The sequence below is a fragment of the Ostrea edulis genome, chromosome 4 (genome assembly GCF_947568905.1).
Source record: "Ostrea edulis chromosome 4, xbOstEdul1.1, whole genome shotgun sequence".
Classification (NCBI taxonomy): domain Eukaryota; kingdom Metazoa; phylum Mollusca; class Bivalvia; order Ostreida; family Ostreidae; genus Ostrea; species Ostrea edulis.
In genome coordinates this window covers 52,123,350-52,138,348 of record NC_079167.1, presented here as the reverse complement: position 1 = coordinate 52,138,348, position 14,999 = coordinate 52,123,350, and the positions used below count along the sequence as shown (strand labels likewise).

Here is a 14,999-nt window from a genome sequence, read left to right as displayed (position 1 = left end):
TTTTACTGTAATTGTTTGCCCCCATCACTTCACTATAAGCTTGTTTTACTGTAATTGTTTGTCCCCAGCACTTCACTATAAGCATGTTTTACTGTAATTGTTTGTCCCCAGCACTTCGCTACAAGCGTGTTTTACTGTAATTGTTCATCCCCAGCACTTCACTATAAGCGTGTTTTACTGTAATTGTTTGTCCCCCAGCACTTCACTATAAGCTTGTTTTACTGTAATTGTTCATCCCCAGCACTTCGCTACAAGCGTGTTTTACTGTAATTGTTCATCCCCAGCACTTCACTATAAGCATGTTTTACTGTAATTGTTTGTCCCCAGCACTTCGCTACAAGCGTGTTTTACTGTAATTGTTCATCCCCAGCACTTCACTATAAGCGTGTTTTACTGTAATTGTTTGTCCCCCAGCACTTCACTATAAGCTTGTTTACTGTAATTGTTCATCCCCAGCACTTCACTATAAGCATGTTTTACTGTAATTGTTTGTCCCCAGCACTTCACTATAAGCTTGTTTTACTGTAATTGTTTGTCCCCAGCACTTCACTATAAGCGTGTTTTACTGTAATTGTTCATCCCCAGCACTTCACTATAAGCGTGTTTTACTGTAATTGTTCATCCCCAGTGTTTTACTGTAATTGTTTGTCCCCAGCACTTCACTATAAGCGTGTTTTACTGTAATTGTTCATCCCCAGCACTTCACTATAAGCGTGTTTTACTGTAATTGTTTGTCCCCAGCACTTCACTATAAGCGTGTTTTACTGTAATTGTTCATCCCCAGCACTTCACTATAAGTGTGTTTTACTCTAATTAATAACTAGGATAAAGGAAAATGAGCTTTAATTAATAACTAGGATAAAGGAAAGTGAGCTCTAATTAATAACTAGGATAAAAGAAAATGAGCTCTAATTAATAACTAGGATAAAGGAAAGTGAGCTCTAATGACTAGGATAAAGGAAAGTGAGCTCTAATGACCAGGATAAAGGAAAGTGAGCTCTAATTAATAACTAGGATAAAGGAAAGTGAGCTCTAATGACTAGGATAAAGGAAAGTGAGCTCTAATGACCAGGATAAAGGAAAGTGAGCTCTAATTAATAACTAGGATAAAGCAAAGTGAGCTCTAATGACTAGGATAAAGGAAAGTGAGCTCTAATGACTAGGATAAAGGAAAGTGAGCTCTAATAACTAGGATAAAGGAAAGTGAGCTCTAATTAATAACTAGGATAAAGGAAAGTGAGCTCTAATGACTAGGATAAAGGAAAGTGAGCTCTAATTAATAACTAGGATAAAGGAAAGTGAGCTCTAATGACTAGGATAAAGGAAAGTGAGCTCTAATGACTAGGATAAAGGAAAGTGAGCTCTAATAACTAGGATAAAGGAAAGTGAGCTCTAACTAATAACTAGGATAAAGGAAAGTGAGCTTTAATTAATAACTAGGATAAAGGAAAGTGAGCTCTAATGACCAGGGTAAAGGAAAGTGAGCTCTAATGACCAGGGTAAAGGAAAGTGAGCTCTAATGACTAGGATAAAGGAAAGTGAGCTCTAATGACTAGGATAAAGGAAAGTGAGCTCTAATGACTAGGATAAAGGAAAGTGAGCTCTAATGACTAGGATAAAGGAAAGTGAGCTCTAATAACTAGGATAAAGGAAAGTGAGCTTTAATTAATAACTAGGATAAAGGAAAGTGAGCTCTAATGACTAGGATAAAGGAAAGTGAGCTCTAATTAATAACTAGGATAAAGGAAAGTGAGCTCTAATGACTAGGATAAAGGAAAGTGAGCTCTAATGACTAGGATAAAGGAAAGTGAGCTCTAATAACTAGGATAAAGGAAAGTGAGCTCTAACTAATAACTAGGATAAAGGAAAGTGAGCTTTAATTAATAACTAGGATAAAGGAAAGTGAGCTCTAATGACCAGGGTAAAGGAAAGTGAGCTCTAATGACCAGGGTAAAGGAAAGTGAGCTCTAATGACTAGGATAAAGGAAAGTGAGCTCTAATGACTAGGATAAAGGAAAGTGAGCTCTAATGACTAGGATAAAGGAAAGTGAGCTCTAATGACTAGGATAAAGGAAAGTGAGCTCTAATGACTAGGATAAAGGAAAGTGAGCTCTAATAACTAGGATAAAGGAAAGTGAGCTTTAATTAATAACTAGGATAAAGGAAAGTGAGCTCTAATGACCAGGGTAAAGGAAAGTGAGCTCTAATGACCAGGATAAAGGAAAGTGAGCTCTAATGACTAGGATAAAGGAAAGTGAGCTCTAATGACCAGGATAAAGGAAAGTGAGCTCTAATGACTAGGATAAAGGAAAGTGAGCTCTAATTAATAACTAGGATAAAGGAAAGTGAGCTCTAATGACTAGGATAAAGGAAAGTGAGCTCTAATGACTAGGATAAAGGAAAGTGAGCTCTAATGACAAGGATAAAGGAAAGTGAGCTCTAATGACCAGGATAAAGGAAAGTGAGCTCTAATGACTAGGATAAAGGAAAGTGAGCTCTAATTAATAACTAGGATAAAGGAAAGTGAGCTCTAATGACTAGGATAAAGGAAAGTGAGCTCTAATTAATAACTAGGATAAAGGAAAGTGAGCTCTAATGACTAGGATAAAGGAAAGTGAGCTCTAATGACTAGGATAAAGGAAAGTGAGCTCTAATAACTAGGATAAAGGAAAGTGAGCTCTAATTAATAACTAGGATAAAGGAAAGTGAGCTCTAATGACCAGGGTAAAGGAAAGTGAGCTCTAATGACCAGGGTAAAGGAAAGTGAGCTCTAATGACTAAGATAAAGGAAAGTGAGCTCTAATGACTAGGATAAAGGAAAGTGAGCTCTAATGACTAAGATAAAGGAAAGTGAGCTCTAATGACAAGGATAAAGGAAAGTGAGCTCTAATGACCAGGATAAAGGAAAGTGAGCTCTAATGACTAGGATAAAGGAAAGTGAGCTCTAATTAATAACTAGGATAAAGGAAAGTGAGCTCTAATGACTAGGATAAAGGAAAGTGAGCTCTAATTAATAACTAGGATAAAGGAAAGTGAGCTCTAATGACTAGGATAAAGGAAAGTGAGCTCTAATGACTAGGATAAAGGAAAGTGAGCTCTAATAACTAGGATAAAGGAAAGTGAGCTCTAATTAATAACTAGGATAAAGGAAAGTGAGCTCTAATGACCAGGGTAAAGGAAAGTGAGCTCTAATGACCAGGGTAAAGGAAAGTGAGCTCTAATGACTAAGATAAAGGAAAGTGAGCTCTAATGACTAGGATAAAGGAAAGTGAGCTCTAATGACTAGGATAAAGGAAAGTGAGCTCTAATAACTAGGATAAAGGAAAGTGAGCTTTAATTAATAACTAGGATAAAGGAAAGTGAGCTCTAATGACCAGGGTAAAGGAAAGTGAGCTCTAATGACCAGGATAAAGGAAAGTGAGCTCTAATGACTAGGATAAAGGAAAGTGAGCTCTAATGACCAGGATAAAGGAAAGTGAGCTCTAATGACTAGGATAAAGGAAAGTGAGCTCTAATTAATAACTAGGATAAAGGAAAGTGAGCTCTAATGACTAGGATAAAGGAAAGTGAGCTCTAATGACTAGGATAAAGGAAAGTGAGCTCTAATGACAAGGATAAAGGAAAGTGAGCTCTAATGACCAGGATAAAGGAAAGTGAGCTCTAATGACTAGGATAAAGGAAAGTGAGCTCTAATTAATAACTAGGATAAAGGAAAGTGAGCTCTAATGACTAGGATAAAGGAAAGTGAGCTCTAATTAATAACTAGGATAAAGGAAAGTGAGCTCTAATGACTAGGATAAAGGAAAGTGAGCTCTAATGACTAGGATAAAGGAAAGTGAGCTCTAATAACTAGGATAAAGGAAAGTGAGCTCTAATTAATAACTAGGATAAAGGAAAGTGAGCTCTAATGACCAGGGTAAAGGAAAGTGAGCTCTAATGACCAGGGTAAAGGAAAGTGAGCTCTAATGACTAAGATAAAGGAAAGTGAGCTCTAATGACTAGGATAAAGGAAAGTGAGCTCTAATGACTAAGATAAAGGAAAGTGAGCTCTAATGACAAGGATAAAGGAAAGTGAGCTCTAATGACCAGGATAAAGGAAAGTGAGCTCTAATGACTAGGATAAAGGAAAGTGAGCTCTAATTAATAACTAGGATAAAGGAAAGTGAGCTCTAATGACTAGGATAAAGGAAAGTGAGCTCTAATTAATAACTAGGATAAAGGAAAGTGAGCTCTAATGACTAGGATAAAGGAAAGTGAGCTCTAATGACTAGGATAAAGGAAAGTGAGCTCTAATAACTAGGATAAAGGAAAGTGAGCTCTAATTAATAACTAGGATAAAGGAAAGTGAGCTCTAATGACCAGGGTAAAGGAAAGTGAGCTCTAATGACCAGGGTAAAGGAAAGTGAGCTCTAATGACTAAGATAAAGGAAAGTGAGCTCTAATGACTAGGATAAAGGAAAGTGAGCTCTAATGACTAGGATAAAGGAAAGTGAGCTCTAATAACTAGGATAAAGGAAAGTGAGCTCTAATTAATAACTAGGATAAAGGACACTATAAATCACAAGGTTTTATTACACAAACTCAAGTCATTTGGCATATGCAATGATACTTTTGAATGGTTTAAATCATATCTAACAAATCGTACACAGAGAGTTATTTGGAAAGGCAATTTATCGGAGGAAAGAAATGTAACCATTGGAGTTCCGCAAGGCTCTATTTTAGGCCCATTGTTTTTTATCCTGTATATTAATGACTATCCACAAGCACTGAAACATTCTCATGTAAATATGTATGCAGATGATACTTCACAAGATGTAACAGATAAGTCAGTGGAAAATATTGAGTCAAAGATGTATGAAGATCTTCAGCGCAGTATAATGTGGATTAAGGAAAATAAATTAAGCTTAAACCTGTCTAAAACTCAATGTATGCTTATTGGATCGGCACAAAAATTATCAAAGTATCGAAAATTAAATTTAGTGATAAATAACCATGTCATAGAATGTGTTCAGGAGTCAAAATTACTTGGTATTATTATTGATGAAACTTTGTCCTGGAAAAGTCATATAGAATCACTTATGAACAAGATTTCCAAGAGAATTGGCATTTTAAGAAGAATAAGATATTTTATGTCAAACGATGCGCTGCTGAAGATTTTTAATACTATGATTTTTCCACATTTTACATATTGTTGTACTATATGGAGCAATCCAAGAAATGCTGAAAATGTGAATAAGCTTTTTATATTGCAAAAACGAGCTGCAAGGGTAATTCTTAACATCAGAAATTTTGAAACACCATCTAATGTCATGTTTACAGAACTTAACTGGTTGCCTCTATCAGATTACTTTGTCTATAGAAAAGTCATTTTAGTGTATAAAGTTTTACATGGTTTAATGCCAGATTATTTAAATGTTTTTAAATATGTATCAGAAGTCAGTCAGAGGCAAACTAGAAATTCTTATTCAAATATTTTGTATATACCCAGGGCAAAAACAGAATATTATAGAAGATCTTTCAGCATTTCAGGGAGCACAGTGTGGAATGCCTTGAGTCAAAACATAAGAAACTCAACGAGTGTTGCGTGTTTTAAGAGAAATTATCTTAGAGATTATCACCATACTTTTTAAGCTTCATTTTGTATTCTATTTATCTTACATTCATAATTATTTCTTAAGTTTATATGTATTCTACTTCTTTTAATCTGTGTTTATTTTACTAATATCTGTCTGTATGTATGTTATATGCAGGACCATATTGAAAACTAGCGTTATCGCTAAATATGTAATCCTGGTTAAATAAAGGTCTTATTATTATTATTATTATTATTAAAGTGAGCTCTAATGACTAGGATAAAGGAAAGTGAGCTCTAATTAATAACTAGGATAAAGGAAAGTGAACTCTAATGACAAGGATAAAGGAAAGTGAGCTCTAATGACCAGGATAAAGGAAAGTGAGCTCTAATGACTAGGATAAAGGAAAGTGAGCTCTAATGACTAGGATAAAGGAAAGTGAGCTCTAATAACTAGGATAAAGGAAAGTGAGCTTTAATTAATAACTAGGATAAAGGAAAGTGAGCTTTAATTAATAACTAGGATAAAGGAAAGTGAGCTCTAATTAATAACTAGGATAAAGGAAAGTGAGCTCTAATGACCAGGGTAAAGGAAAGTGAGCTCTAATGACCAGGGTAAAGGAAAGTGAGCTCTAATGACTAAGATAAAGGAAAGTGAGCTCTAATGACTAGGATAAAGGAAAGTGAGTTCTAATGACTAGGATAAAGGAAAGTGAGCTCTAATGACCAGGATAAAGGAAAGTGAGCTCTAATTAATAACTAGGATAAAGGAAAGTGAGCTCTAATGACTAGGATAAAGGAAAGTGAGCTCTAATTAATAACTAGGATAAAGGAAAGTGAGCTCTAATGACTAGGATAAAGGAAAGTGAGCTCTAATGACTAGGATAAAGGAAAGTGAGCTCTAATAACTAGGATAAAGGAAAGTGAGCTCTAATTAATAACTAGGATAAAGGAAAGTGAGCTCTAATGACCAGGGTAAAGGAAAGTGAGCTCTAATGACCAGGATAAAGGAAAGTGAGCTCTAATGACTAGGATAAAGGAAAGTGAGCTCTAATGACCAGGATAAAGGAAAGTGAGCTCTAATGACTAGGATAAAGGAAAGTGAGCTCTAATGACCAGGATAAAGGAAAGTGAGCTCTAATGACTAGGATAAAGGAAAGTGAGCTCTAATGACCAGGGTAAAGGAAAGTGAGCTCTAATGACCAGGATAAAGGAAAGTGAGCTCTAATAACTAGGATAAAGGAAATTTGAGTCTGTACATGAATCCAACAAACTTTGATGTCGAGTAAAATCTCCCATAATACTTCTGGTTACCTATACCATCTTATCTCACAAAGTAATATTTCACTGACGTGAGATTATTTACTAGTGCATTATTTTAGTTGAACATTCTCTCCTTAATATTACCATGCACTCAGTTTGGTTGATCGAGTTAAAGAAATAATGCATTTTTATAAATGTGCCAAAGAGCCCTGCCCTAGCACCAAACTTCCCGACCCAGGGGACCATGAATGTCACAAATTTGGTTGGTCATCTGCTTGTCGTGATTATGCACAGAGTTTTTGTTTGCTAGATGTCCTGGAGTAAAAAATAAAAGATTTTGAAAAATGCACAATTTTTCAGGCTTTGCCCTTAACCTTCAGCCTCTTGGGGAGCTGAGGTAACAAAATTCACAATATTTGGTTCCCTTTATCCTGATGATGCTAAACCCCAATTCTGGTCAAATTTTACTCAATATTACTCAAAAAGAAGTTGAAATATTTAAATGTTTAAATGTTAATGCAAAACACAGGACAAACCCAATCAACTGAAAATTTGGGTGAAACTTGATTGTTAGTTTTTGTGCAGATATAAAATGTCTACGATTTCCTAGGACAACCCTCATATCAATGTAACATCCTAATTTCTTGGAAAAAGTACTGAACCCTACCTTTCTTAGAACAAGCTGACCATTCATATGCATGGCAAGACTGCTGAAGTGCAGAAGTATTTCATCTGAGGGAAGGCCCTGGTCTATGACATCATCACCATAGATACTAACAATGGCCACACAAATAAAAAGGTGGAAATAGTCAGTCTGATAATGTGACCAGCAGGACTCCCAGATCTTAAGGGCATCAGTCTCGGGAAATTCTCTCTTAAAGCACAGCAATATCCACCTACAACACAAAGTATATTGTAGATATACTGGTACATTTCCACTTCCATTGTTTTTGTCTTAGATATCTTTTCATATTGTAATGGAAGCCATTTCCTCAAGAATGCACTGCAGTTGTGAACAATGTGCATGTGAATCTTGATGAACATAGTAAATCTGTTTTAACGTCAGAGAATTCTAACAGAAATGAGAGTAGAATGTAAATATTAAAAAAAATACATGAAGGTATGATTAGTGATGCTTCACACAGGCATACTTTTCATGAAGCGTTAACTCGCTTTATAAATCATGCCAACACGAAGCACCGCAGTTCATGCCCTCATCAAAAATAAAATTCATTTCTTTAATGAGAAAGACATGAACAAGCTGAGGTGAATCTAGTGAGGACATGGATTCCCTGGATTTCAAGATACATTGTCAAACTATGAATGAAAATAAATTAAAATGGCCATCATCCACTGATATCTTCAAAACCCTCACAAAAATCCTAGATCCCCTTCCTAAAGTTCTTAATTTGTTTACCTATGGCAAAATAACAGTTCCAATGCATCCTCTCCCAACCGTTTCAGGTGCAAATAGAATTCATTCTCCATCAATCTGAGTAGCTCCCTCAAGTAATTCTACAATTACACCATGTCATACATTTACACAGATACACTACTAAGTAAGCAAGTGTGATGCTTAATTTAGACAAACTTCAGAAAAACTGTTTACTCCAACTGATCTTCCAGAATGTGCAATCTAAATCTAATTATCCCCAAACCAGATGGACCAGCTATACATATCCATTAAATATTGAATAGATTAATTCTTATACAGTGGAACCCCGTTATTACGTTTTCCATTTTGTCACGATAAAATAACGTAATACCGGGGGCAACGTAATAAACGTTCCCAGTTAAATCCGTTAAAAATATCATTTGGAAATTGTATATCGTCCGTTGGTACTCCGTGAAGGGGTGTGTGGATATATCTTTACTGTTTCTTTGTTTAAAAGACTATGATACTTTGTTTTATTTACATCTTATCTTTAATGTCCGTAATTCTTCAAGTTCTTATCCCTTTTCTTTATTTCGGTGTAGGATACATAAGGATGTTTTGATAAACGTTGCTTTTTCTGCATTCGTTTGGACCGCCATTTTGTTCAACTTTAAAACAATGCATTCATGTAAATTTCTCTCAATAACTCGTTCCGGTTCGTATTCAACATTCGTATTTAAAAAATAACAAAACATCGTTTTTATTAAGTTCTCTAATTACACAATACACAACACAATAAAAAAAATCCCACCCAAAAATCAACAAAACTATAGACACAAAACGCACACGATACCCAACACTTGCACACTTCTCACCAACGATAAACATGCACGGAGAACAATTTAAGCGCAATCCACATAAAAAAAATATATAATGATGCACGAAGATTTCATTTATAACGCTAAATGATGGCACTAAAATCACGTGCGCATCAAGGGATTTTAAAATATCTACTGAGGTAAATGCCGTGCACAAATCGGCCGATAGATTGGTGTATGTATGGACGAGATTTACGAACACCAAAGCTGCATGTCCAAACAACGAACAATTTTTTAATTGAACACCTTTAGTCACCTATGTCCAAGCAGTTACCCAAGCGGTTGTAACATTGCTACGATAAATTTTGTCTTTCTTGTTTGGTACCAAAGCTGTCCGTGAATAGAGTTTTAATAGCGAAGGTAATCACACTATGCTGAACACGCAGGTGGTTGAGAAATTATTTCTTTGATTATCAAAATATGAAAAATGAAGTAAATTTCATAGAGTACAATTTCTAAATAAACATAATTTAATTGTTTATCACTGGCTTCTATACGGGGTATTCACCTGTATTGATGTCGCTAGATCTATCGAAGCGTGATCAGTCAAGCGTCTCTAATCCCCAAACAGACCAGGAAATTTACGTGGTGACTGCCTCAGGCAGTCAAGGTGTGAATGGCTTATTATTTTGAGAATCACTATTGAATAATTAGGGGTTTATTACGTTTTTGTCGGAATATTTACAACGTAATACCGAGTCCCGGCATTTTAGGACAACGTAATAACGAGGTCTATTTTATATAGGTTTGTTAAGAAATGGTTTTGTGCTTTGGAATTCCAACGTAATATGCGGACTAACGTAATAAAGGGGGAACGTAATAACGGGGTTCCACTGTAGTTACATTCTGTGTTTAAGATATGCATGTTAATCAGTTAAATAGATAGTAAAGTGCATTTTGGTGAAATTTTTTTCTCATCCCATATCATTTCTTTTTAATATGATTAAAAAAGATATATGAATGATGTATTTCAACTTTGAAAATGTACACTAGGAGATAACTTAATTGTATAGCAGATTTAATTTTTGTCCAGGAAGCAAAACTTCAGGGGACATGATTTGAAGATTATAATCATTTTAGATTTGGAAATAAATGCAGATAAATGCCTAAAATTGTTATTTTAAACAGAAAATGACTTGTATGAGTCATTTGGACTCATTTTAATTCTTTCAAAAAATTTGAACAAAATGACCTTTAACATTATTAAGTTTTTATACTGGGTCTTGGTTGTACATATTCACATGAAGTACTGAATACATTTTCTAATGGTTTTGTCCAAATCTGTTTTCACACAATTTTAAATTAACAGATTTGTGTCCATTCTAAATCAGTGTTATGGCATGTTTATATTCATTGCTGTTTTAATTTCATGATTTTAACAGATGTGTTTAGTTGCAGTGAAAATAAGGCTGTAGACAGGATTTATCCAATCAATGAATTTGTTATGTTGAATTATGGTGCAGCAATATGATGGTGCACATAAAACAATGCATTCTGACTGCTATTAATGCTGCATTCCGACAGCTTTTAATGCTACATTCTGAGAGAATTTACCAGTTGTTTGTCCATGTCGCTGTCCTTTGGAGAACTAACAAATATGGTCCCCTGCATCAGACCAGTGAAGCACCAGTAGGCATCCACTTCATTCTGGATTTCTGCCAAGACAGGAGCTAGCAGATCAGACATGCCCTGTGTGTAACCCATGTTTGGATTGGCCACCGCATAGTTCAACAAAATGTTCCTTCAAAGAATCAGAAAGAAGAGGTGTCGAAATATTTCAGTTTTAAGCTTTTCTTTACCTTCATTTGCAATTGTTGTAACATTTTTGCTTTAATATATATGTCACTTCATATAGAACAATAAGAGGCCCATGGGTCATATTGCTGACTTGTACACCAAGAGATCTGGAGTACACAAATGTCAGTCTAGGCTTTGTGAGGTTACTACTAATTGCATTTTAACACTGATGTAGACACACACACATACATGTACACACACAAAATTTTAATCTAAAATACATATCCAATTTTAAACTTTGAACCCCTATTGTAGCCCCAATCAGGCCCCAGTGGACATGTAATAACAAAACCTGAAACTACACTACTTGAGAATGTTCGCAAATAAATTTGACAACATTTACCCTTGTGGTTCTCAAAGATTTTTCATATATATAACCAATGACAACCTGTGAACCCTTTGGTGCCTCTGCCCTGGCTTACTATGGTATTAACAAAATTGAACCTATACTACATGACTATAATGCTTGTGTATTCATTTGACAATCTGTACCCTTGTGGTTCTTGAGAAGAAAATTTTTAAAGAGTTTTCCTAAATATAAACAATGTCAAATTTTTGAACCCCTATTGTAACTTCCACTATGTCCTTGGAAGCAATAGTAAGAACAAACAATCCTCAGTATATAAGGAATGTTTCCTTCAAGTTTCAGCTTTACCTGTATATTGTAATTCAGAAATGACCAGTATATTGTACATTGGGTAACTTACTGTAAGACCTCAATATTAGGATTATCATCTCCTTTGAAGTATGGATGACTACGATCGGTCCTGACAACATCTTTCTCTACAGTGGACTGTATCTTCCTCCAGAATTGTTCTTTCTCTTGAGGAGTCATATCTTCCCTACAAAATAACAGTTGTAATAAAAATAACAATTGTAATATCTTAAAAGGGACTAACATATTTTCTGAGTCTTTGACTAGTTATTTGTATGTCTCAATGGGTTTGAAACAAAAATTACAGTCACTGATCTTGTTGATGTGATTCCCCCATGTCCTGTGTTGCTTTCTTGATCAAAATTAATGGCTATGTATCTTGAGGGAATTCAAACAAATACAGACTAGCAATTAATATACAGTACATGTACATCACTTCATGTATCGTGTATAAATATATACCTTACATGTACCTTACATGCATGTTGTCATTTATACTGAACTCTAGTGGATCTTTAAAACCTTTATGCTACAACTATATGATAAGAATTTTTTTAAATTTGTATTGCAAATTCTTAGCAATAATTTTCTGCAACAAATATTTTCTATAACATTTACTACTATAGCTGAAATAAGTCCTGTTTCTGGAAACTGTCCCCTTAATAGCTGAAATTAATGCAATCTCTGCAAACTGTCCCCTCAATCGCTGAAATTAATGCAGTCTCTGGAAACTGTCCCCCCAATTGCTGAAATTAATGCAATCTCTGGAAACTGTCCCCTCAATCGCTGAAATTAATGCAGTCTCTGGAAACTGTCACCTCAATCGCTGAAATTAATGCAGTCTCTGGAAACTGTCACCTCAATAGCTGAAATTAATGCAGTCTCTGGAAACTGTCACCTCAATAGCTGAAATTAATGCAGTCTCTGGAAACTGTCCCCTCAATCGCTGAAATTAATGCAGTCTCTGGAAACTGTCACCTCAATCGCTGAAATTAATGCAGTCTCTGGAAACTGTCCCCCCAATCGCTGAAATTAATGCAATCTCTGGAAACCGTCCCCTCAATTGCTGAAATTAATGCAGTCTCTGGAAACTGTCACCTCAATCGCTGAAATTAATGCAGTCTCTGGAAACTGTCACCTCAATCGCTGAAATTAATGCAATCTCTGCAAACTGTCCCCTCAATTGCTGAAATTAATGCAGTCTCTGGAAACTGTCACCTCAATAGCTGAATGCAGTCTCTGGAAATTGTTACCTCAATAGCTGAAATTAATATAATCTCTGGAAACTGTTACCTCATTTTTCTGATGTCTTGATACTGAATGTATCGATCATTTCTGAAGGCCTCCCTCTCATCAAACGTAGAATCCCAAGGGTAATAATGAAGGAGAAATGGCCATGTCTCATGTCTTAAGTGTGGGTCTAGTCCTCCAAAGAATATGTGCTGTAAAGTCAAACCTAATCAAGTAAATCAAAACTTTTTTTGATATATATCAGTATTATTATTTTTCCCCTGATGAAATTCAACATACTAACATAGGTTACACAGTCCAAAACTCTACATAAAATGAAAGAGAGAAGAGTACTTCTGTAATAAAATGTTTCAAGTAGCACTTCTCAAATTAACCCATGGGCCTTAACAGTCACCTGAGTATCATGCAATGTTTGAACATAAAAAGAAGGTTGTGAGTGTATAATGCAAGTATACATCTTTCAAATGCTGAGAACTGGATGTTATTTGAATAATAAAAATCTTTGGTTTGTTAAATAAGAGATGAAAGTCACAAACATCGCAAAAAAATGCATAATGGGTTATGTAAATTTTTTCTGCAATATTTGTGACCTTCATATCCTGTTTAACAAAACCAAAGAAAGAAATTTCAATCTTTATATTTTTCTGTATTTTTAAAAATATAAATACTTTCAAGTATGTAAAATATAAATATTATTGACCTGCAAATTAGTTAAATATAACAGATGAAAATCACTTGACCTTGACTTGTCACCATATTTGTTTATGATTTCAATATTTGAACAATGGTAAAGGGAAATAGCCCACGAAGGACAAACTCTAAACTCATAAAATAAACCATCGTATAATATAGGTAAGCATTACTTATTAAATTCAAATACAAGGTAAAAAATAAACCTGAAATTGCTACAGCTTGTTATGCATGGATACATGGAAAATGTTCAGAGGCAGATTGTGTTTACCTCAACATCATGGAATGCAGTGGCACCATCTGTATGCTAATTTTTTTTATCAAACATTTGACGAATTTTTGTTGGTGTTTTTTTTTTTTTTTAAAATATAGTTTTTAAACATTTAGGAAGACTTTAAAATTGTCATTCACCACAAACAAACTTTTGCATGGTATATATCAGTGCTTAAACCTGATGCAGTACCATAGAATTCATAATTCTATTTTCCTTTACCCTAAAGATTTCCACACCAAATTTGGTGAGAAATAATCATGTTGATCATGCATGCTGAATTAAGTAGCAGTCTAAACCTATCAATTATCATTTCTATACAATTTGAAGTATGAAGAACTATCCATAATTAGGCTGCTGCATTCCTGCACCTCATCAAGGTCTGTAACTAAACATTAAGCTTGATCCATTCCCACACATGAAATAATGGTCATTTATTGTGTTGTTTTCATACTAATACAGTATATATCAATAAGAAAGCATGCAATAAAATATGGAAGGCCTACTAATAAAAGTATGAAATACTCTCTTTTACATTTTAATGTCTGCCTACAATTTGTTTTCATTTTTAGTAATTTAAAAAGATTTTTACAGATTGAAATAATGTACTGTATGTAATTTAATGTATTTTTACTATATAATCCTTATAGCCTTTGTCCTAGAGCCTGAACCCCTCACCCGTGGTCCTTGAATTTAAAAAAAAAATTTGGCAGATGCTTTTGTGCTTAATATACCTATGCACCAAGACTGAATCCTAGACATTAAGGAGTGGAGAAAAATAGCTTTTTTAACACTAATGGATCTTCACTATAGGATCTAAATAGCCCCACCCTGGAGTATGAACTCTTAATGCAGGGGTGTTGAATTTCAAAAGTTTTACACATCAATACAACTATGCACCTAGTTTTCTAGCATTTAATGATTTTCACTATATGATCCATATCTGAAGCTTGAACCCCTGACCCATGGGCCATACATTTTATACATTTGGTAGAGGTTGCCATGCTCAATATAATCATGCACTTAATATATTTTATAGATCTTCAGAAGTAAAGAGGGTGTTCAAACATTTCATGCATTTATACTACATGATCGGGCCTGACCTACTAGCCCAGGAGCCATGAATTTCACAATTTTTGTATGGGCTATCATGCTCAGTATAACTTTTCACCTGCATTTATGCCAGAATTTCAGGAGCAATATTGTACTCTTCTTGAAAGAGGTTTCAGTCCTACCTATAGGGCCCA

General features: G+C 34.8%; 1 protein-coding gene across 3 annotated transcripts in view; it reads right to left on the bottom strand.

Annotated features, from left to right (window-relative positions):
* LOC125668205 (TBC1 domain family member 16-like) overlaps window positions 1–14,999 on the bottom strand; it is a 43,124-nt gene that overhangs the window by 11,238 nt on the left and 16,887 nt on the right. For all 3 annotated transcript variants that reach the window (XM_048902039.2, XM_048902040.2, XM_048902041.2), the window contains 5 exons: window positions 12,834–12,982; window positions 11,593–11,727; window positions 10,643–10,829; window positions 8,253–8,350; window positions 7,503–7,731 (listed from right to left, as the gene is read on the bottom strand). In XM_048902039.2, coding sequence (XP_048757996.1) covers window positions 7,503–7,731; window positions 8,253–8,350; window positions 10,643–10,829; window positions 11,593–11,727; window positions 12,834–12,982 — 798 coding nt within the window. The remainder of the gene's footprint in view (window positions 1–7,502; window positions 7,732–8,252; window positions 8,351–10,642; window positions 10,830–11,592; window positions 11,728–12,833; window positions 12,983–14,999) is intronic.